This window comes from Malaclemys terrapin, chromosome 3 (genome assembly GCF_027887155.1).
Source record: "Malaclemys terrapin pileata isolate rMalTer1 chromosome 3, rMalTer1.hap1, whole genome shotgun sequence".
NCBI lineage: Eukaryota > Metazoa > Chordata > Testudines > Emydidae > Malaclemys > Malaclemys terrapin.
In genome coordinates, this window is record NC_071507.1 from 109,189,508 (window position 1) to 109,214,326 (window position 24,819).

Here is a 24,819-nt window from a genome sequence, read left to right on the forward strand (position 1 = left end):
CTTTCAAAGATTGCCCATAATCTGCTTTTGTACCCTTTAATTTCCATGTAAACGACTAAGAGGAGTATGACAAACATTTTTCATACAGGTTAATGTGATTCAGATATCAACATACCTTATTTGACCACTTTCTTGTGAGTTACCTTTATTTATTGCTTCTCTGATTCCTGTAAAATATTTAACCCATTTCCAATTTAAAACCTCCCTTGCATGATTTTCATGTAAAAATTTATGAACAAAGAGTTTATCTGAGAGAAACTCTGTGATTGGAATTTTTTTATCCTGATTTTTAGCCACAGTTGACAATGCTCTTTTGTTGCAGGTTTGATAGATAACTCTGGACTGAGGCTATTTTATACTACAGATTTACGGAAATATGATGCTGGGGTTATTGAAGCTGGTGTCTGGGTTAGCCTCTTCCACAATATCCCACCGGGCATGCCTGAATTCATGTCAGAAGGTCACTGCACTCTGGAATGTCTCGAAGAAGTATGTGTCCTGTCTAATGCTATTAGGTTTTGGTCTCAGTATTAATTTGTGATGGCATTTTTAAATTAACTTCTTGGGAAGAATAACAAATATTAGTTAAAGTAACTTGAGCAAAGGCATTTGCCACTTACTAGATACCAAAACTTTGGATCTTTTTGGATATAAGTACCTCCTTTTCAAACAATAGAATTTTTAGTATTTTTTAAATTATGATTTTCTCTGTGCTGAGATTATTCTATGAAGTTGAATTTGTAACATTCAATATTTCAGTTGTAAATATTGATACCATATAATGAAGTATTATATAAAATAATTTAATATTTTATACACTTTTTAATATAATACTAGATAAAACATTTCACTCTGCAGAGCAAAGACATCATTGTATAGAAAGCTAACCATGAAGACTTGTGGACAGAGATTAACTAAGATCTATGCAAAAGCTAAATGTTCTATGTATTGAAGTCACAGTCTGAAAAACAGTGTTAGATCAATCAATGAAGACTGGTTAAGATACAGGTACTGAGGTTTTGCTGTGTCCCAAAGTATTAAATTGTACAGTCTCAGTTTCATTAAAAGACCTTTAATGTAGTTTTGAGGAGAGGATTCTGTTCCACTTTGTGTTATTGAGATATGGTATGAAACCAGTGATCAAGGTACTATATAATACTCTCGTTGATATTTTGTCCTATCTAGAGTTGGGACAAGTTTGAATGTATCGTTAATTTAAGCTATGGTTTGGGTTTAAGGCCAAACTAGCGCGAGGATTTGGGTATGCAACTGACAGTACCAAGATGGTGGTGTTGGTGGTTGTAGCAAATTTCAGCCTAAAAACGATAAGATCTGTTCTTGTGAGGTTGCTGCCATCTAAGGCCACATGTGAAACGAATCTGGAAAACATGTGCTTTCCAGTTTTCAATCTAAACAGAAATCAGGACCCCAGAGTACGTTTAGATCTGTGTTTGAAACACTCACACCACTTGGAATTTGGGGATGTGTGTGCCAGATAGGACTGAATCAGATTTACCAATCTTCTGTGCTAATCTGTCAAAGAATACTTTAAAATTGTTTTGGCCTGGAATGAAAACTTTAGACTTAATTCGGCAGTATTCTGGTATCAGCTCACCTGCAGTTGGGCAGAAGAACATTTTAAACAGTAATTCCAAACTTTCATCTTAAACTGCCTGTCTTTGCATGTGCTTTCTAGTAATGTGGTAACAAACTGAAAATCATTTGTCACAATAAAGACACACTCATATGCAGCCTGTAGCTATGAAATTAACATACCATTTTAAAAACTGTATTTTAAAGGTCAGATTCTATTGGTTGTGTACTGGGAACGTGGCATTCCAATTAATTGTAATGAGAGCTACATATGTGCATCAAAGTCTAATAAATACCGCTTAAATTATTGTTTTTATTGTACAATGGCAATTCAGTTTTCATTTGGTATTTTATATTTGCTCTTTCTCCATATTGCACACTGCTTATATTACTATAAACTGAGGAAACATACAGTGCATTTATATATTTAACATTCTCATTCATCTGTTTACCTTTTCTGCTTGTGATGTACTGACAGTTTTGTTGGTTTCCCTTTGTCAGGCCTTGGATGCTGAGAGGCCAAGTGGGATTCATGTGTTTGCTGTTCTTCTCCATGCCCATCTTGCTGGCAGAGCCATCAGGATGCGTCACTTCCGCAAGGGTGAAGAACAGAAGCTGCTTGCTTATGATGATGAGTTTGACTTCAATTTTCAGGAATTTCAGTATCTAAAGGAAGAAAGAACTATCTTGCCTGTATGAATCTCTTAATTCTTCCCCTGACCATAGTTTGTGAGCCACAGTGACTAATATTTTGTTCACAGTTAGGACTAATTTTGCTTGTGAAATGACTTTTCTGTCTTACTCACTTTCCTGCTTTTCACAAAACCACCATCACATTAGAGTTGGGAAAATACCCTAAACAATATCCCATGAATATTTACCTAATTTTTTAAATAATATTCTTTGACCATGTTCTGATCTCTTGTGTGTTTGGTTTCTACAAACATTTGAGTAATTGAGTTTTATTGTCACAAATGTTTGTGGAAAGCACATTTTAAACTCTCATATGTGAGTGTGCCAATTTTTTGGTGCGTTCATCCAGTCAGGGAAAGAAAACAACACCATATGGCTTTTCTGACCAATTGTAACTAACACAACACATCTTGACTATCAAGTACTTGCAAAGAGCTGTTTATGTTCAACCTCACACAGACAGGAAATCAGTCAACTAAGTCTTCCATTTATTTTAAATTTTTTATTTATTGCTAAAGGGGAAAAACTTCATTACTCCATCATGCTCTGCATTGACCTTCACTGAGTAACTGAATCTCCTTGGGGCAAGAAATCATGATGTCTTATTTTCACTGAGGCACTTAGCACACTCCTGAGCATTGTAAAATAAATAAATAATATAATGCACAATTTAAAAAAATACAAAAATCTTCAACACTTTTTATTAACAAATACATTCAATTCAATCACCATCTATTTGCAGACATTCCATGAGAAGAAAGAGTCTAAATTCATTACAGATTATTCACTCAGCTCTTGTTAGCTCCGACTGGCAACTTTTTGGCAGTCTTGGCAGAGAGGCTACAGACTGAGGGCTCGATTCTGCAGGGCTCTGAGCATTCCAGTCAAGATCCAGCAAAGCAGTTCATCATGTGCTTATCTTCATGCAGGGGGAGCAGTCCCGTTGACTTCAATGGGATGGACACATATGGGTAAAGTTAAGCACCTGGTAATTTTTTCAGAATTGGGGCCTATAACAGAAAGTAAGTTGAAAGTTACAAGAAAAGGCCTCCAGAGTGACTGAATGTTAGCTTAAAACTGTCAGTCTTCCCTTCACAATCCCCTTCATCTCTATCTCTCCTCCCCCATACCAGGTTCCTTTGATACTTGCCCTTCTAAGGTAAGAAACTGAAATGGGAACCTTTATCTAGCTTCCAATTCAAAGCCTGGCCACTTCTCAGGTGCAGCTGTGCTTGCAGGGGAGAGCAGTATTTTCTTTTTGAAGTCTGACTGCTAACAGTCCAGTGGGACTTCAAAAGAGAAAGCACTGCTTCCATCTCCAGAGAAGAGGTGCAGGGGTTTGGAAAGGAGAAAATGGGGGCTGGGAGAGGATTAGAAGTTTGAATACCTTTATAGAAAAAGCCTGTATGCAAATTATAGAGAAAAGTCCCTTTTAGATTAAAGAATAAACAGAAATATATAGAAAAGAGACTGAAAAGCACATTTGCTTGAGTATATTATGAGCAACTCAAAAAGAGAGGGTTAGAATGAAAGTTGGAATTCAACCTTCTTTAAAGTGGCTCTGGTCTATGCCTGCTATAATATGAATCATGAGCATCTAAAATATCATAATTTGATACCCAATGATTCCAATATTACTGCTACCACAATACATATAATTAATAATATTGCTTATTGACAGTATGGTAGAACAATTAATTCAAAGTATTCTGAGACATTCCTATCAGTCTCTCTGTCTGTTCCTGCATGTGCTGTTCCTTGGAGTTGTTGAGTTCATACTATTTGTTCTCTGCAAGTATTAGAAGCTTATGATGCATTTGAAACTAGAAGAGCTAATCACCAACCAAAGAAAGCTTTGCTGGATATTCTATAACTACCTGTACTCAAAGGGCCAGGTACTCAGCTAGTGTAAATCAGCATAGTTCCACTGACATCAATGGAGCTTTGCCAATTTCCATTATCCAAGTCATTAATTAAAATGGTGAATAGTACTGGACCGAGGACTGACCCTTGCAGGACCCCACTAGATATACCCTCCCAGTTTAACAACAAACCATTGACAATTATTCTTTGAATAGGGCTTTTTAACCAGTTGTGCACCCACCATATAGTAAATTCATGTAATAATTTCACATTTCCCTAGTTTGTTTAAGAGACTGTCATGTGGGACTGTATCAAAAGTCTTACTAAAATCAAGATATATCATGTCCACTGCTTCCCCCTTATCCACTAGGCCAAAGAAGGAAATTAGGTTGGTTTGGCATGCTTTGTTCTTGACAAATCCATTTTGGCTATTCCTTGTCACCTTATTATAATCTAGGAACTCATAAATTGTTTGTTTAATAATTTGTACCAATATCTCTCCAAGTATCAGAGTTAGACTGACTGGTCTATAATTCCCTGGGTTACCTTTGTTCCCCACTTTAAAGATAGGTACTATCTTTGCCCTTCTCTAGTTTTCACTTATGCTCCAGTTCTCCATGATAATTGTTAATGGTTCTGAGATTGCTTCAGCTAGTTCCTTAAGTACCCTAAGAAGAATTTCATCAGGTCCTGCAAACTTGAATACATCTAACTCATCTAAATATTCTTTAACCTGTTCTTTCCCTATTTTGACTTGCATTCCTTCCCCCATACTGTTAATATTAATTGTGATAAGTATCTGGTCATATTAACATTTTAGTGAAGATTGAAGCAAAATAGGCATTTAACATCTCAGCTTTTTTTGTGTCATCAATTATTAACTCTTTTTCCCCACTAAGAGAAGACGTAGACTTTCCTTCATCTTTCTCTTGCTCCTAATGTATTGAAAGAACCTCTTCTTATTGGCTTTTACTTCCCTTGTTAGGTGTATAACTCATTTTGTGCCTTAGCCTTTCTGATTTTGTTCCTACATACTTGTGCTGTTCTTTTGTACTCCTTCTTAGCAATTTGTCCATCTTTCCACTTTTTGTAGCATTTCTTTCTGATTTTCAGGTCATTAAAGAGCTCCTGATGGAGCCATATTGGCCTCTTACTATTCTTTCTGTCTTTTCTTCACATCAGGATAGCTTGCAGTTATTGCCTCTTTGAGAAACTGTCAGCTTTCCTGAACTCCTTTTTCCCTTAGATTTTCTTCCCATGAGACCTTACCTACCAGTTCTCTTGAGTTTGTTAAAGTCGTCTTTTTTGAAGTCAGTTGTCCTTGTTCTGCTACTCTCACTCTTTCCTTTCCTTAGAACCATGAAATCTATAATTTCCTGATCACTTTCACCCAAATTGCCTTCCACCTTCATGTTTGCTACCAATTCCTCCTTGTTGGTCAGAATCAAGTCTAAAATGGCTGTCCTCCTTGTTACTTCCTCCACTTTCTGGAATACAAAGTTCTCCCCAATACATTCCCAAGAATTTATTGGAAATATTGTGTTTTGCCCTATTACTTTTCCAGCAGATGTCTGGGTAGTTAAAGTCCCCCATTACTACCAGGTCTTGTGTTTTGGATATTTCTGTTGTTTGTTCTAGAAATGCCTCATCCACCTCCTGTTCCTGATTTGATGGTCTATAGCAAATCCCTACCATGACGTCACCCCTATTTTTTACCCTTTACTCAGAGACTCTCTACTAGTTTGCCTCCCACCTCCTTCTTGACCTTGTTCTTAGGTATATATATCTTCTTCAAAGAGTCAGAGTTTAGTTAGGATGATGACTGCTTATAGAACCAATAAGTCCACTTTATCCATTTCACAACTAATTACATAATTTAAGTACAAAGCTGTAAAGGTGTACACACTATCAGAATGACATAGGCAGAGGTGGATTCAGACCTTCTGGTAGGTAATCTCCTGACCATTTCAAGAGAAATTAAATCAGCAGATAAGGGCTAAATAACTCAGCTATCCATATGCAAATAAACATTAAAATCCCCAGAACTGGTGTGCTCTGAAATTCCCCAAAGTATCATATTTCTAGTTCTATCCTGTTCTCTACATCCACTTACAGGAAAAGTTGTAGGCTTTTGTTGTTGTTGTTGTTGTTGTTTTGTTTTTTAAATCGCTAAGGCCAGAAGAGGAATTTTCTAAATCCATGATTCTATTACCCAACCCTTTCAGTTTCCTCTCCTTTTTGGGGGGGGAGGGGTTATTGGTGGCTAACAAAATACACCTTTTTTAAGTAGCAGGCCTATGCCCTGTAGCACTGAATTCTTCAAATCTTAGGACTACTTTGTGAGGGGCAGTGGCTGCAGACACTCTGGCACCATCTTCTTTAAGGGATAAAAAATATTCCTCAGAAAAAGTAGGTTTCCCTCTTTTTAGTAATCATTTAACAACTCAGTCAATGAATAAACAAGCATGTGAGAGCCCTGAACTCCTCTAATTAAAGGTTAGACAAGAATTTCCCACAAGGCTAATACAAATGTGTCCAGTCAGTACTTCTGCACCTCTCATAAGTCCGGTGTTATAATTTCTGATCCATATTGCTTTGCATAGGGACATGTAGACTGCATTTGATTTTGTATAGAAGATTAGTTATTCCGTGAGCTACTGCTTTTTATTATTTAAAAACAAGGTAGAGCAATTTAGTTGTCATGAAAATGAAGAATTAATTGAACATACTAACGACAGAAAATGTGCAATCTTTTCCATATAAATCTGTCAATTCATTTCAATCATTAGCTCACCACACCTCCTGCCATACCAAGCTCAGGATTCTCTTGAGGTGAGACTGCCAATCATGGCAAACAATATGGTGCTTTTATGATAGGGAAAATCTTTTCCTTATTCACACGGGTAGTCCCATTGAAATTGGTGAGAGGATTTACCACAAACAAAATATCCATACTCATAGATTGTAAGGAATTTGTAACAAGAACCACATCTTCCTATGTGTGAGGGCCTTGGTCGTGACTGGAGCTTTTGGGTGCTACTGCAGGACAAATAATGGATTAGATTCTCAGCTGGTGTAAATTGACATACCTTCATTTAAGTCAATGGCGCTACACTAATTTACACCCTCTAAGGATAATGAATAATGAATTAACTAAGCTACCAAAGTTTTAGTCTGGGCTAATGTACTTATCCTCTGCTCCTTCAAAAATTCAAATCCCTGGATTCCAGTGTTCTGACCATTATTTGTTAAACTTTTGCAATAGTAAATCATCATCTGAACCAAATGTTATTAAACTTCATAACTGTGAACTTCTTATATTTTGTGTTTCAGGGGGATAATTTAATCACGGAATGTCGCTACAGCACTGTAGATCGAATACGTATGACATGGGTAAGGAAACTTTCAAATGGGTTGACACCGAAGGCATATTTCTTTGAAATAAATACATAAGTGATATGTTCTCATTTGGAAGCAAAAATAATTTGATATTATGAAGAGTAAAGCATTATTAACTGATAGGCTACTTATGGATTTATGCAGAAATTACTATATATCATTTAACGTTCTCTAATTGTAACTGTATAGCATGCAAGTAAGGTACCAGTCTTCCCTTTGGAAGTTTGATCTTTCATGAGACAATGCTTGTTCTGGCTCTTTTTTATTCCTCATTAAAATAAGAAACAATTAATGCTCTTATTAAATCTATTCCCAGGCAAAACATCCATATATCAGCACAACTGGATGATATTTACATCAATTTGTCTCCTCCATATAATACAAAAGTGGGAAATTTGGGGGGTTGGCATAATATTTTATTACTAGGTTAAGCAGTAAATATAGAATCAAAATATGCAATCCTAACTACCAAGTCTATTTAGTGCTTGAAAATATGTGAGCTCTCAACTGCCTAATTAATGTGAGTCAAATTCTGGAATCCTTACTTAGTCTGTCCTCAGACAAAAAACCCATTGATTTCATCTGGATGTTTTGCCTAATAAAAAGACTGAATAGGGACTCCAAAGCCAGTGTCTGACTCATAGTAATTAGACAATTAAATGTGTATGCATGTTTAGGCACTACATAGTCTTGGTAGTTAGACTGTTGTATTTTGAGTCTGTGTTTACTGCTCAACCTAATCATAAAGAATCATCCTAGGCTCAAATATGCACTATATGGAGGGGAGTGAAAGCATGCAAATACCAGCCAAGGATCTAATTCTGCAAAGACTCATGCATATGATTAATTTTACACATTGTAAATAATCCTATTGACCTATGCACCCGAGTAAGTCTTTGCAGGATTGAGGTCCAAATGTGGCCAATGCATGTAAAAGTGGGGAGCACCACCTAGGCAACCTTTTCCTGCAGAGCCTGTGGAAATCCTACATGAGACTACTGTGTAGATGGGAGGGGGATGGATTTTTGAGACATGTTGGGTCATGGAGGTTGAGCTCAAAGAGCAGCTACTCCAGAGGGCATGCTGCCTTCCAAATCCAAAAGATTTTCCAGCAGTGAAGGTCTCCCTGTGCTTTGTGAGTCTCATCAGAGGAGGGTCCCAGAACACAGCGTGGCAGGGAAATCATTGGCAAGATGAAGGATGTGTGGGGCCTGGAGTTGTGCCAGAGGGGCTTAAGATCTTCAGCATTAGGACTGAAACTACTCACAGATTCTCTGATCTTTTCTGCTCTGTACCAACCTCTGATCTTTTCTGCTCTGGCACTGGCCCCTCCCCCCGAGGATAAAGTAAGTCAGAAATTCCTAGAGTTGAAACCTGAGGAGCTGCATGTCTGTGTGTAGAGCAGGATAATTAGGAACCTAGTTAGGGCACTCTAGACAGTACATAGGTATTAGGCTATTGAATTATGGTTTACCGTTACAAGTGAAATATGTATATTTCAGGAGACAGATAAGTAAACAAAAAATGAGAATTGCATCTTTTACAAAGATGTCTTTAATTTTTGATGCATTGTCTATATCTTAGTTAGAGCCATATATCTACCATCCAAGCTTAGAAAACTTTAACAGTAGTAATGAGTCACTCTGTTACCTATTCCTTGGTTATGCACTCTTAACTCAGAAGGTGTTTAATAATTAAACTGTGCTCTCTGGTACTAAAATACCTTTTGTGGTGAGAAAATATATCATTAGACTGAATACTGCAATTTTATTTTACATTCTGTTCTTCCACCCTATTATGTCACAGAGCAAGATAGTAATAATTCATACCTGGAGCTATATGAAATGGAATGCCAGTATGGAATTACACAACTTGAATTTGTTTTAGCAAAACATGGCTTAAGGCTTTAAGATTAGGAAAAACAAAAAAATGTCAAATGGAAAAATTACCAAACCATTGTTAATCTTTGTACAGAATTGAATCTGTCAGTATCTTGTTGTTGTTTATCAGTTGTAGGCAACCAATCAGGGTTAAATTATTCAATAGGACATATTTTTAGGTTTGCCTTCATGTACCAGTTTTAGGGCCAGTTCCTGTTTATCTCAGTCCCAGGTGTACTTTCACTGAAGTCTGGATACTCTTTTAAGTCTTTTCCATCTCTAGCGTCTGTGATTCCGTGAAATCAGTGGGAGTGCTTGCAAGCAGCATTTGACATTTAGTTATTCCAAGTAGCTTTTGCTTGTTGCTGAGTTCAATTCCAGTTTTGATAGGGATTTCCAGTGTGACCTTCAGCAAGTCATTTGAAGTTAGATTGCGATGTTCCTTACATGGCTGCATAGTGGGGTGGGAGGGAATAAGGCACACCCTGCCGTCCCTTGAATGGACAGGGTGAGGGCTGATCAGAATTGCAGTGAATGAACTTAGGATGCACAGAGGCTAGTATCAAGATGGTCCCTGCAGTAGATCTTGGCAGAAAAAGTACAGGAGGAAGGTAGATAGAACCGGGGCTTTGCCCCCTCTTATACACTGGACAGAAGATCTGGCTGGCCAGGCTATAGGGCAGTATTTTGCAGCCATTAAAGATGTGTTGCTTGTTTGGTTTTGTACTCCTCCTGAGAAGAAAATAAAAAAAATTAAAAAAAAAAAATTAAAGGGGTAACACATTATTATTGTGCTCCCGGCTGCCACTTCATTGCAACTGAGACTGAATGCCTTCTGGTGGTCCCCCTGTGTGGTACAGTTCTGTACTGTCCCAAGCCAAAGCTGGGGATAAATGCCACACTTGAGTTACTGATCTCTCTGTATCTCAATTCTGTCTGTGTCTGAAAATGGGGATAATACAACTGCCCTACCTCACAGTGGTGTTTTAAGGATAGATCTTCAAATACTTGGGAGGTGCTCAGATACTACTGAGGGGGGGAGGGATAGCTCAGTGGTTTGAGCATTGGCCTGCTAAACCCAGGGTTGTGAGTTCAATCCTTGAGGGGGCCACTTGGGGATCTGGGGCAAAATCAGTACTTGGTCCTGCTAGTGAAGGCAGGGGGCTGGACTCGATGACCTTTCAAGGTCCCTTCCAGTTCTAGGAGATGGGATATCTCCATTAATAATAATAATAATTTACTGTAAGGGGGACCATATATATATAGAGAGAGAGAGCGAGAGAGACTCTCGACCATTCTTTTCAAATGTAGTAAAGTCTTTTAGAATGGAAGTACTCTTGGGTCTTTTATAATTTTAAGTTAGTGGTTGGATATGACAGTGCCACATGGGAGCACTTGCAGTTTGGAGCAAATTCATTTTGGAGAAACCTAAACTAAGTGCTGGCAACTTCCATGTAAGTCTCTGGGCCAAACTATAATGCAAAAGGTTACAGAAATAGTCTTCTTCGTCTTTGCCTTCTCCCATCAATCAGGGTCAGCAGCTCTTGTTCTTTGCCTCTAAGTGCTCTGGTTGAGTGCCTCTTCCAAGCAGACACCAGCCTTCTTCATGTCCTACTTCAGCATCTCAAACCACTTTTCTTCTAGGTCTTCCTTGTGGTCTTTGTCCTGTGACTACTATAGCTCTTGTACTCTCTGGCCAACATATCCCACATTTCATTGTCTCATGTGACTCAACCATCTTAGTCGATACTCCCTCTTCTTTTCCAAAAGGGTGACTTCCTGCATCCTGGCTCATACTGTTTCAGTAAGTAGCCTATCAGCTCTCATCTTACACAGTGTCCATCTGCACATTCTCATTTCAGCAATGTAAAGTAGGTGTTCTTCTCTCTTCCTTTTTGGCCAGCATTCTGACCCATACGCCATAGCTGGCTTAATCATGATCTTACACACATTGCTTTTAGTTTGTGTCATATTCTTATCGCAGAGAATTCCCATCAATTCCCTCCATTTACATCAAGTGTTCTTCATGCAGCTCCCAACATCTACATCCCCATTCCCATCATGGCTCAACAATGAACCAAGGTATTTAATTGTATATTGCTAATGCTGTTGCAAGCATCGCAAGGCATTTTAAAAAGGGTTAAAAATATAAATATAAAATAAAAAATTCCTTTGCAGGTTGCAAAAAGGCAAAAAAAAAAAAAAAAAAAAAAAAAAAAGGCAAAAAACAAGTTAACTCAACACTTCAGCTAGCTCAGTCTAAAAATAAAACGCTGACCCCGGTCCAAGGTCATGGCAAAAAGTCTGCAGCTCCATTCATATCTTATCCAACCCTAGCCAGCCATAAAAAACCAACAAACTAAGCTAAGCAAAACTGCAAAAACAAGCAAAACAGAAAAAGCCAACAACAACAAAAAAATTTTGCGTCCCTAAAGTCAGTGTGTTTTAAAAAAACTAAAAAGACCACAAAAAGCCAGTTTAAACTAGCACAAAAAGCAAAGGTCCCTAAACAAAACACCCCCCCCCAAAAGCCCCAAAACTTAAAAACACCCTCCCAAAAACCAAAGCAAGTCAAAAATCCACAGCAAACCCTAAAGAACCTGTGCACAAAACAAAAACTCCCATCCACCCCTCCCCCTCTTACATTACACCCAGGCTTGGCCAGCCTCGGTTAGTGCGGGTATAAGTATAAAAGTGGGTTAGGGCTTGGGGCACTAACTCTTTCTTCCTTCCTCTAAATAACGGAAAAAAACGCAGCACTCTCCACTGTTATTTTATTATTTTATTAATAAAGCTTTAAAACTTAAACACTTGGTGTGCTCCGTCATCTCCTCCCCTAGAAATCCTGCGGCCTCAGCCTAATTACCTAATGCCCCAAGCAAATTGGTAACATAAATCTGGCATAACAGCTTTTAACTTTTTTACCAACTAATTTTATTGTCTTCTCGTTGTGCTTCTTAATGAAGCATCACACGGATTCTATCTTTTATCAACTGATTCAGAAGCCATTTTCTTCTAATGCAGCCTCTTATAGTTCTAGATTCTTTTCTAATTCATATTTATCTTAATGGTGCAATATAATGTTATTGGCGAAAAGCATGCTCCATGGAGCATCTCCCCTAGTCTCCCGCATCAAGATGTGAGACAGAGGCCCTTTGGTTCCAGCTGGCAAAGGGTTCCCTATTCTGTGTTAGCAACTCCTATCAAGGTTGACAAACTCACTACACCTACTGCTGTCATAGTATCTATCCGTAGAGTAAGATCTTAAATGAAAGCCAGGATCATGCTGGCCATTAATGTAATTGTGGAATGCACATATTGATCATATTTAAAAAGTTATGTCTACATACTGAATATATCCTTATATTTTGTATCAAGTTGATATTCCCCAGCAGAGGTGAGAAACTGATAAACATCTCTGGTCTGGCAGGAAATCAATCTGTGTGTTGAACTACAAATTGAGCATTGTTTCATTCACAATCACCAACCTGAGCTAAATGCAGATTTAACAAGAAGAGAACAGTAGGGGGGAACCACTTGTTTGGGGGTGCACTTCAAAGGTTTACTGGGACTATAACCTGGGGACATGGATAACACCCTGTCATCCTACACTTAAGGAATTAGTTGGGCAGCACAATTATATTCATGAAAATGGGATCCCAAGTTGATCTGTTGGAAATAATGGAAGGAAAACACGGTTACCCCTCTGATGCTTTAGACAAGGAATTTAACCTGTCAAAGTTAAGTTTAGCCTCTAAGATGCATGTTATACTTTTTCTTTTGTTTTATATCTAATCATTTCTGTTTCCATTATTGTTACTCACTATCTCTTACATCTTAATCTTTGATGATAAACTTATGATTGTTTCACTATAATTATATCTCCATGCTGTGGTGGTATAAAAGATATGATCCTGAGTTGTATCAATGAAACTGTGTGTGTACTGTTTCCTCAAGAATAGCAGACCTGCTAATTACTGTGAGTGTTCAGTGACGGGCTGGACACTAGTGGGGTACACTTCAGAGGAGCTCAGGGACTGGAATACACTAAGTGTTAAACTTCAAGGCAAAGTAAGGACTGGCAGAGCCCTGTTGAGATTGTATGTGTGAGTAAAAGACTGGGGATTGGAGATTGTGTGTGTGTGAGTAAAAGACTGGGGATGTCAGGGAGCTGACACTTAATTTAGCACCAGCAAGCCTCTCTCTAGCTGAGGGAGTGGGGGTAACATGATGATTCAATCTTGGGCACCCCGAGAAAGTGTCACATGGTGTCCATAGGTCCATCAGCCCTCACAGAGAGCACCGATCACAACATGTAATTCGTGTTGTTCTAGCCAGTCCTTCAGTCACCTGCTGGTGAGGCTGTTAGTGGCACTGGACACCTGATCGGCAAAGTGCACCGCAACCCAGAATCCCTGAGCAATCCGCCAGCCTCAGCCTCCCAAGTAGCTGGGATTACAGGTGTGCCACCGCGCCCAACCCCAAGATGTCCATTACAGACACAAAGAGGAAAGGGCTTAAGGCTGATCCTTGATATAGACTTACCCTCACTGTAGCCACAGCTGCATCCTAACAGGTCCATGATCATCTGAAAATATATCTGTAGCAGACTATGTGACTGTAGGCACCAACATAACAATTCTTTAGGCACTCTGTCCTAACCCTTCACTAAATCCACAAACACTAAGTGCAATTCTCTGCATTTCTCCCTGTTCTTCTGCAATATTTGGGCTGCAAACACTGCATCCATTGCTGGCCTTCCTGGTATAAACCCAAATTGGTTGTCGCTTATATGAGCTCGAGCTCCTCACAAACTATTTTCTCGATAATTCCTTCCATCCATTTCATCATATGACTCATTAATTTGATTGGGCTGTAGTTACTACATTCTTGCACATCTCTTTTATGCTTGAAAAAAGAGACTGATGTGCTCTTCTTCCACTCATTGGACATTTTGCTGATACTGAGAATTAAGTTGAAAAAATTCATCATCATAACCACTTCTTCATGGCCTAATACTTTAAAATGCCTCTGTTGGTACACAGTCTAGTCCCACTGCCCTCCTGCATTTCATCATCTTTAGTGCTGTGTGCATCGCCACCATGATGATAGGTTTTGTGAGGTTTTTGCGCATACTGGCCTCAACAGTTTCTTCACGTTCTCTTAATTGAGTAGTTTCTCATAAAACTGCTGCCCAACTCCTAATGATTTCACTGTCTTCCACCAGTACTCTTCCATTTTCATCTTTGACACACTTCTACAGCTCCCACGTCTTCTATGATTCTTTGCCTAATCTTGGCTAATCTATATATTCCCTTTCCCCTTCCTTTGTTATAGAAGTCCTGTGTCTTGCATCTGAGGCTTTAAATGCTTGATGCTTAGCTTCTGCAACCATTCTTTTTACTGTTTTCTTGTATCCCTCATAACTTTGTTCCATTCTGACTTTCTGCCATTGCTTAATTCTTTCCTTCTTCTTTGCTGCCTCCTGCACATCACTAGACCACCACCACCATCACCACGTCCCCTTGCCATACAATTTCCCTCTTTTTGTTTGGCCACAAGCAGCTTGTGCACTTTCTGTGATATCTTTGGCTATTTCCCCCAACACCTTATTAGTATCATTGTGGTAGGTTTGGTCATAGTCCAATCTCTGTGGAAACTCATCCTTAATTCTCAGACTAACCTCCCATCCATAAGCCTCCATCAGTTTATCCTTTGTTCCTCAACTCATATTTTGTCCCCCACTAATCTTTTCACCCAGAGGTCCATTACAAGCTCCTCAATTTGCTCTCTCAGGATCACTTTACAGTCTCTCATGTTTTTTTAAATCTCTTCTTCTTGTCAGGATGTAATCGATCTGGGACCTGCTGGCACCAAGCTTGTATGTAAATAAGTGCCCCTTCCTCTTTACAAAGTATATATTGGCAATCATAGGTGCTGACTCTGTGGCTGCTCCAGGACTGGAGCACGCATGGGGAAAAAATGGTAGGTGCTGAGCACCCACTGGTAGCCCCCCTATCAACCTCCCCCTCCATCTCCCAGCGCCTCCCTCCCGCTGGTGGGCCCCACCAATCAGCACCTTCCCCTCTCTTCCTGCACCTCCCTTCCACCACGATCAGCTGTTTCGTGGCATGCAGGAGACTCTGGGGGGGAGAGGGCATGGGCGAGGATGCGGCGCACTTGGGGGAGGGCGCGGAATGGGGCAGGAAGAGGTGGGGTGTGGGCGGGAAGAGGTGGAGCAGGGTTGGGGATTTGGGGGAAGGGGTGGAGTTGGGGTGGGGCCTAGGGCAGAGCCTGGGGTTGAGCACCCCCAAGGACATTGGAGAGTTGGTGCCTGTGTTGACAACAATCAGGCTGTGGGCTCTGGCTACCTTTTAATATATCCTCTCCAGCTTCAGTTCTGGTTCCAAAGCCTCATCCTCCATGACAATTGTAGCCGTCACTGCATTCTCCCACATGTTCATTCAGATCCGCTCCAATAATCAAGTACTCAGCTTATGGTACTTCACTTATCACTTGATCTAGCACTACCTGGAATTCTTCCTTCTCTGAATTGTACAACCAACTTGTGGTACATATCCTCATATAACATTAAATATTTGTTCTCTGCTCACTGCTATTCTAACTTTCATCAGCAGGTCACTCTTCTTTAGAATGTCTAGGTACCTTATCCTGTAATATTTCTGCTACCATTATCCCCACTCCATTCCTCTTAGCTACTGATTCATGATATACTATCTTGTAACCCTCACTGATATTCATGGATTTCAACCGCTTCCATTTTGTCTCCTGTATTCAGGCAATATGCACTCTCTATTTCAACATCTTGATTACTTCTCTTGATTTCCCGGTTACAGAAATAGTATGGGAAGGAAAAGGAAGCAAGTGCAATGCTATAACTGTAGTTCCACTGACTTGGCATTCAATGGTTGAGTATAACAAGTGTGACCTACATGTCAGTGAGCTAGAAGTGGTCTACAATGGGAAAAGCAACTAATGGGCGGGTGTTACAATAAAATACCCACAGCTGCACTTGAATCATCCCCATTGCCAACTGCTTCTTCCTGGTGCAGCGGGGTTCACAGCACCCCAGTGTGAATTTACTCTACCTCACTTTGGAAAATAGTGTCAAAACAAGAGTTCATGAAAGTCTACAAAGGTGTAAAATAGCAGGAAGGTTATTCCGACTTCACTGTCAGTAACATACTGATAGCTGCTTTTGCTGACATTTATTTTTATACCCGATAAGAGTAATGAGTGGGCTTTTAATGTATTTTGTTACAAAAGGACTACTGACTTTTGTTCCTTGATAACTGAATATGCAGAATAACCTTGCCATATTGGTCCATTTTTTCTTTTCTCATATACAGTTCAATAGCTAACATATTAATTATCATCACTGTCTTTTTCTGAGAAATCATAAACTTATATTGCTAAAACATCTTCATCTTCAGGGGGGTCTGAGCACCAGAAATGAAATGTGCCTGTCTTACCTACTGTACTACCCGAGAATCAATCTTACCCGATGTGCAAGTATTCCAGACATAATGGAGCAACTCCAGTTTATTGGAGTGAAGGAAATATATAGACCAGTCAGGTAAGTAGGGGAAATATAACAGGGTGTGCACCTTGTATTCATTCATTAATTCATTTTTGTCTGTGGGATTATTGCACACACACATCATATGATTTTTTTAACCCCTTGTAATAACATAGTATGTTGTCTCATCTAGCATCACTGGCACTACTTGAATTAAATACAAGAAATGCTAGTAAGTGTTTCCAGCATCTGATGTCTCATAATTGTTGCACTTCTTCTAAGGTATGTTTACAGTAGAAAAAATGACACATTGCTGACCATGCTTGTCAGTCATGAGGCACCTCCTCCACTGGTATTGAAAAAGGTTCGATGGGTAGTATAGACAGAACAAAATCATTTTCACTGTCATTACAAAAAGCCTAATGGAACCATGTTACACTTAATTTAACGGTAAGATCAGTTATCACTATCAGGTAAAATGTTTTCAACACTAGCTGAGAAGGGGTTGAGGGTCACCTTTTGCTGACAAACATTAAAACACAGGTCATTTTCACAGTGTTTAGGGGCCCTAGTGTTAGGCATTGGGGATCTGATTGTCCTCTTACCAAATCAGAAGACAAGTTAAACTGAAGTCAGTTGAGTTACAGAGGAGAATCAGGCCCTAGAACTGCTGGTGGCATCCAAAAGCTAAGAACAATTTGGAAATAATGACAAGAAAGGGTGATGATAGAAAAGGTAATAAGGTAGAAAGGGTGGTACATAGCAGGGGACAAAATGGAGATGGAAAGAGATGTGGAAAGAAGGTAGAGACTCAGGAGGGCAGGACAGTAGCAAGTACACCTCTACCCCGATATAACGCGACCCGATATAACACGAATTCGGATATAAAGCAGTGCTCCGGGGTTGGGGGGGGGGTGGGAGCTGCGCACTCCGGCGGATCAAAGCAAGTTCGATATAACGGGGTTTCACCTATAACGCGGTAAGTTTTTTGGCTCCCGAGGACAGCGTTATATCAGGGTAGAGGTGTAATAAGAGGAAGTGCAGGGGAAGTAGTGATGAAAAGTGTAGAGAAAAAGAGATCAGAGACAGCAGGAAGAGAATGAAACAAAATAGCACACAGGAGAGGTAGAAACAAAAAAGCAACATTTTTTTTTATCCCAGTAGAGAAAGTGCCTCTTGAGATAGACAGCCAAGTGGCACTGTCTCTAGAACAGCCCACTCAGGTATTAGGAAGTTTAGGAGCAAAAGGAGGAAACAAATCAAGTGACGTAAGACAAAATATTGCTTCCAAGAATCTTGCCTTTTGTCACTGGTGTGTATTGTTCTTCTTCAAACCATTTCTGAAATGAAACTTGCTTGGGTGTGCACTGCATATACTGTGCCTTGATTTACCAAAATGCACACTTAGAGCTGCAAAGCAAAAATGTTCGTAGGGAAAAAATAGAGATTTAAAAAAAAAGAAAAGGTTATTTTTGGCAAGTTGCCAATAACGTTTTCCCTAAGAAACAATTTGTTACTGTTATGCTGTTATGTACACCACCACATTGAAGCTGCTGGAAGTAGTAGCTGCCTTCAGTTCAGGCTAAATAAGGGAACAACTAAATGCCCCTTTGTTTAGTGACATTTGAAACAATGGAAAATCATCACCCAAGATCTAGACCGCATGCAAACCTGGGCAGTGGCTGAACCATGCAGTGCAGGGAGTTAAGACGAGGAAACAGCAAGAACAACCACTGGGAATATAGTCCTGAGACAAAGCCTAGAGAGAGAGCTTTTTGGCTGAAAGAGGCTTGTAACAGTGAGCAAAGAAACTGTTTCCTGATGTTTGATTCCTACTGTGTTCAGGGAAACAGGCCTCTGCATATATTCTTTGTAAATAAACAAGGATTGAACCAAAGAAATACCTGACATGAACTGAAATCAGTCTCTCCTCCTAACAGAAACAATCTGCAAGGCCCTAAATATTGGCTACCTGCTCAGGTCAAAATGGGTAACCTTGTTTTATTGTGGGTTCTAACCACTTTGGTGCTCTACAGATATTCAACATACCCTCATAAAAGTGTCACCCTTTTAGCAACTAAAGATCTCTGTCAAACATCCTGACATTCCACGGAATACTCAGCTGGAATGTGGGTGTGGGGTAAACCACCTGACCCATGAACTTGCAGTGGGTGTGGCACTCATAAGATTAAATGATGTATTGTGGATTGGCCATTAAGATGGCAGGGCCCTTACTGGCTTCACTATGACTGTATCAGAGAAAGCAAAAGTTTCGCAACATATTGTTAGTTTTGGGAAGAAATTCTCTATAAACAGCCTTTCATCATCATGACTAAGCTTCTACATAACTTTTAAACTGAAATAAAAATAGCTATTTTTAAAAATCCCATTGGACCTGACTCCTACAGCTTTTGATTTCAATGGGACAACTTGCAAGATAAAGCATTGTTCTCTAGGAGTAAGGTAGAATTGGGCTTCCAGAAATTAAAGTTATAATATGTTTTCCAGCACAATACAACATTTAGGTTTTGGTAATTTAAAGGAAGAGGGAAGGAAGGTTCCTAGAAATACTATGAATAGATTTTTTTAAAAATTAATAAACAGGTTTTTTAACATTTAAATGTTCCTTGTGGTGTTGTGAATCCGAAAAGCAAAATTGAAGGTCAGAAATTGAAAGTGATTACAAACCAAAAGTGAAAATGATCCAGTCTAGTTACATTGCCCAAGTTGAGTGAACTATAGAACAGTAAACAAATAATGAAATGGTGAAAAGTAAATTACCATTATTAAAAAATAGTTCCAATAACCTAAGATACAGGTAAGGATTTTAAAATATGATTAATAACCTAACAGTCAAGTATCAGAGGGGTAGCCGTGTTAGTCTGGATCTGTAAAAAGCAACAAAGAGTCCTGTGGCACCTTCTAGACTAACAGAAAAAGATAACAAGGTTAGTTCAATCAGGGAGGATGAGGCCCTCTTCTAGCAGTTGAGGTGTAAACACCAAGGGAGGAGAAACTGCTTTTGTAGTTGGCTAGCAATTCACAGTCTTTGTTTAATCCTGAGCTGATGGTGTCAAATTTGCAAATGAACTGAAGCTCAGCAGTTTCTCCTTGAAGTCTGGTCCTGAAATTTTTTTGCTGCAGGATGGCTACCTTAAAATCTGCTATTGTGTGGCCAGGAAGGTTGAAGTGTTCTCCTACAGGTTTTTGTATATTGCCATTCCTAATATCTGCCTTGTGTCCATTTATCCTTTTACGTAGGGACTGTCCAGTTTGGCCAATGTACATAGCAGAGGGGCATTGCTGGCACATGATGGCATACATAACATTGGTGGATGTGCAGGTGAATGAACCGGTGATGTTGTAGCTGATCTGGTTAGGTCCTGTGATGGTGTCGCTGGTGTAGATATGTGGGCAAAGTTGGCATCGAGGTTTGTTGCATGGATTGGTTCCTGAGTTAGAGTTGTTATGGTGCGTTGCATGGTTGCTGTTGAGAATATGCTTAAGGGTGGCGGGTTGTCTGTGGGTGAGGACTGGCCTGCCTCTCAAGGTCTGTGAAAGCGAGGGATCATTGTCCAGGATGGGTTGTAGATCACTGATGATGCGTTGGAGAGGTTTAAGCTGAGGACTGTAGGTGATGGCCAGTGAAGTTCTGTTGGTTTGTTTCTTGGGCTTGTCTTGCAGCAGGAGGCTTCTGGGTATATGTCTGGCTCTGTTGATTTGTTTCCTTATTTCCTCATGCGGGTATCGTAGTTTTGAGAATGCTTGGTGAAGATCTTGTAGGTGTTGGTCTCTGTCTGAGGGGTTGGAGCAGATGCGGTTGTACCTCAGTGCTTGGCTGTAGATGATGGATCGTGTGGTGTGTCCAGGATGGAAGCTGGAGGCATGAAGGTAGGCATAGCAGTCGGTGGGTTTTCGATATGGTGTTAGGGTGGTGGTAACGTGACCGTCACTTATTTGTACTGTGGTGTCTAGGAAGTGGACCTCCCATGTAGATTGGTCCAGGCTGAGGTTGATGGTGGGGTGGAAGCTGTTGAAATCGTGGTGGAATTCTTCTAGAGTCTCCTTTCCATGGGTCCAGATGATGAAGATGTCATCAGTGTAATGTAGGTAGAGATGGAGCGTGAGTGGACGAGAGCTGAGGAAGCGTTGTTCCATGTCAGCCATAAAAATGTTGGCATATTGTGGGGCCATGCGGGTGCCCATAGCGGTGCCACTGGTCTGGAGGTATATATTGTCACCAAATTTGAAATAATTTTGTGTGAGGATAAAGTCACAGAGCTCAGCAACCAGTTGTGCTGTGTCATCATCAGGGATACTGTTCCTGAAAGCTTGTATTCCATCTGTGTGTGGGATATTTGTGTAGAGAGCCTCCACATCCATGGTGGCTAGGATGGTGTTTTCTGGGAGGTCACCAATGCATTGTAGTTTTCTCAGGAAATCTGTGGTGTCACGGAGGTAGCTGGGAGTGCTGGTGGTGCAGGATCTGAGTAGAGAGTCTACATATCCGGATAGTCCTTCAGTGAGAGTGCCAATTCCAGAGATGATGGGGCATCCAGGATTTCCAGGTTTGTGGATCTTGGGATAGATAGATAGATAGTAAATAGAATAACCCCGGTCGGGGCTCTAAGGGTGTGTTGATTTGTTCCTGTGTTAGTGTAGGGAGTGTCCTGAGTAGGTGGTGCAGTTTCTTAGTATATTCCTTTGTGGTATCTGAGGAAAATGGCCTGTAGAATTTGGTATTGGAGAATGTCCTTTTAACTTTACATTTTAAAATTTGTGATCTCAGCATATATAAAGTATCCAGTAAACGCTCACAAAGGCTTTTAAGACTATTGTTCCAGAGAGCTTTGATGTACAAAATCACTGATCCCAGTTCTAAACTCTGTCAGATGCACAGGAATAAGAAGAACCTCACGGTACAATACCTGCTGCTGCTCTTATGCTGTCAGTATTCATGATCTCCCTTGACAGCTAAACAAACACATTTTCTAATTTAGTGCTAGCACAACCAGCTTTCTGATCTCATGAACAAAATATTCTAATAAATGAAGTGTTATCTTGAGTGTTCATTCATAATCACTGTTCTTAACAAGAAAATGCGCATTTGGCCTGAGGAAAGAAAGATGTTTTGAATGGAGTAAGTAGGCAGACTGTCTGCCTGAGATGGAACAGTCATTAAAAGAAGAGATTATTAATGCTCCTAGTTTTGATGACCTAATCTACAGTTCTTATTGCATTAAGAATTGCCAGCCTAAGAGTATGTGGCCTGATGCTGATCTCACTTAAACCCGTATTACACTAGTATAACTCCATTGACTTGGTTAAGTTACTCCTGACTTACACCAGTGAAGCTGAGATCAGAATCAAGCCTCTGATGGCTCAGATTAGAACTCTTTGTCCCTAATGTGGTGTAAATCAGGAGGGTTTCCAGTGAAATCAGCCATTACACTGTTGTAAAACAGGTGTGAGAGCAGAATCACACCCTTCCATCTATGGCAGTGGGGTGCAAGTATGGTAGAGGAGGCAGTACAGTATTGATAACAAATGGGATATAGCTTTATTGTAGAAGGCACAGGTCTGATTAAAATATTTTAAACAGATGAAATCATGCCTTCATCCAAAGAACTAATAGGATTTAAATCTGTGTTAAATAAAGTTTAATCACAATCAGTTCTCCACTAACAAAATTCAGATTTCTGTTTAAAAGTATACCATACACCATATATGACTTTCCATCCCCCTCATTCTGTCTCAGCACCAGGGATCGTATCCCTTTAAAGAAGGCTAAAGTTATAGAAAATGTTTTCCTTATGCCTACTTCCTAGTTCCTTATACTCTGTCTCTCTCTTCCTTAGAAGAGTCACAGAAGATCCAGTTTGACTGGGCCAAATTTTCTATCCTACTCTATCCCTTTGCATATCTCAGACTGTGCACAGAGGACAGAATCAGGCCCTTCTCTCCTGTTGGGGATCCCCCTGGCATGGAAGAGTCCTCAGAGGGCATAGAGCCAGTGTAGCAAACTTCTGTGCCATCCTTTCCCACAGTCCTTGGAGCAGAGTGCGTGCTGGGGGTCTTCTTGGAACATATCAGGAGCAGGGCTGGCTCTAGGCACCAGCGAAGGAAGCAGGTGCCTGGGGTGGCCAATAGAAAGGGGCGGCACTCTATCTGTTATTGGGGCGGCATGTTCCGGTTGTCGGCGGCGGCACTTCAGCGGCAGCTCGATCGGTCCGCTTTAGTCTGCGGCGGGAGCTCGGCGGCGGGTCCTTCACTCCCTGTCTTCCTCTTCAGCGGCACTTCGGCGGCAGCTCAATGGGTTTTTTCTTTTTCTTCTTTTTTTTTTTTTTTTTTTTTTGCCGCTTGGGGCACCAAAAAAGCTGAAGCCGGCCCTGATCAGGTGCAAGAAGGGAAAAGTGTCTAGAAAACACGATGCTCTGTGTGTCCTCATTTGGGCCCTTTGGCACATGTTAGATCAGCCCCCATGCAGCTCCAACTTCCTCTGAGGCTGGGACTAGGATGAAAATCAGGGAGCTGTAACTAGCTTTTTGACAGCACACACCCTCTTCTCTGTGCTAAGTGTCTGCTCCATGCAGCAGAAAATGTGACCAATTGTCTTTTGAGAAATTAGAGGGGAAAGATTTGCAATGGATTTGTTTTCTCCTTTTTTTCGGTTTGCAGTTATTTTATCTAGAAGCTGTGGTGATTTTCTTTTTGTTTTTTACTTTAGAAAAATTCCTTCCCTTTACCAAAGCCTGATGGGGCAGATCCTCAACTGCTATAAACTGTCATAGCTCTATTGAAGTCAATGGAGCTATAAGAATTTACATTATCTGAGGATCTGTTCCCACATGTCTACAGGTAACATAATACAGTGGTGCAGTAGCACTTCTATAGTTAAAGTTGTATCATGACGTCTGTTTAAAAGTTGACCTTTCTAAATCCTCTAAAATCCACATTCTTAGTCAGATTCCTTTGAAATTTGGTGTGCCTGAGGAGGATGCAGAGTAGGATTAATGACCCAAATTAGGGGTCAAAGCTAGGGAACTGCAGAGATAAACATCTGAAGAAACAGCCATTCTTCAAAAAGTTTCTAGGTATTTTTTGTTGCCTAGAGCTAGAGATAAAACTGTTGATGTGACGCAGGTCAACATGGTCTCAATCTGTCGAGTTTAACCAATGTAGTGCATGGCGCCCACTAAATCTTTGGGGGACCCAAATTGAGAATGGTATTTAAGAAAACGTACATTTTTGTAGTGTGCATGTCAATGGCAGATTTAGAGTTAGTGGGGCCCTATGTGCAGCTTCACTTTAGCCCCTCTTCCCCCTCGGGACCCAGCCAAGTAAAAGAACATTCTCTCTTATCTCCCCTGTGTTTTTCATTCTTTTTTTCTTCATCCTCCTCCTATATTATAAGTAATGGGGAGTAAATGAAAATTAAAGTGAGGTACCTTGATTGGGGCAGGGGGGTGGGGTGCAGGAGGGGGTGCGGGGGTCAGGCTCTGGGCTGGGGCAGGGGGTTGGGGTGCGGGAGGGGGTCAGGGGGGCGGTGCTTACCTGGGACGACGCGGCTCCCAAAGTGACTGGCACACACACCCGTCTGGCAGCGGCTCCTAGGTGGGAGGGGACAGGGGGTCTCGGCATGCTGCTGCCCTCAGGTGCCGCCCCCACAGCTTCCATTGGTCACAGTTCCCAGCCAATGGGAGCTGTGGAATCGGTGCTTGGGGCAGGGGCAGCATGTGGAGACACCCTCCCCACCCAGGGGCCGCAGGGACATGCCGGCCACTTCTGGGAGTGGCACAGAGGGAGGGAGGCAGAGTGAGCAGGGAGCCACCTTAGCTCTGCTGCTGGCAC

At 40.6% G+C, this 24,819-nt stretch overlaps 1 protein-coding gene across 2 annotated transcripts in view; it reads left to right on the top strand.

The window, feature by feature from the left end:
- MOXD1 (monooxygenase DBH like 1) overlaps positions 1-24,819 on the top strand; it is a 92,111-nt gene that overhangs the window by 55,642 nt on the left and 11,650 nt on the right. For both annotated transcript variants that reach the window (XM_054024124.1, XM_054024125.1), the window contains 4 exons: positions 323-489; positions 2,095-2,286; positions 7,483-7,542; positions 16,883-17,025. In XM_054024124.1, the coding sequence (XP_053880099.1) occupies positions 323-489; positions 2,095-2,286; positions 7,483-7,542; positions 16,883-17,025 (562 nt within the window). The remainder of the gene's footprint in view (positions 1-322; positions 490-2,094; positions 2,287-7,482; positions 7,543-16,882; positions 17,026-24,819) is intronic.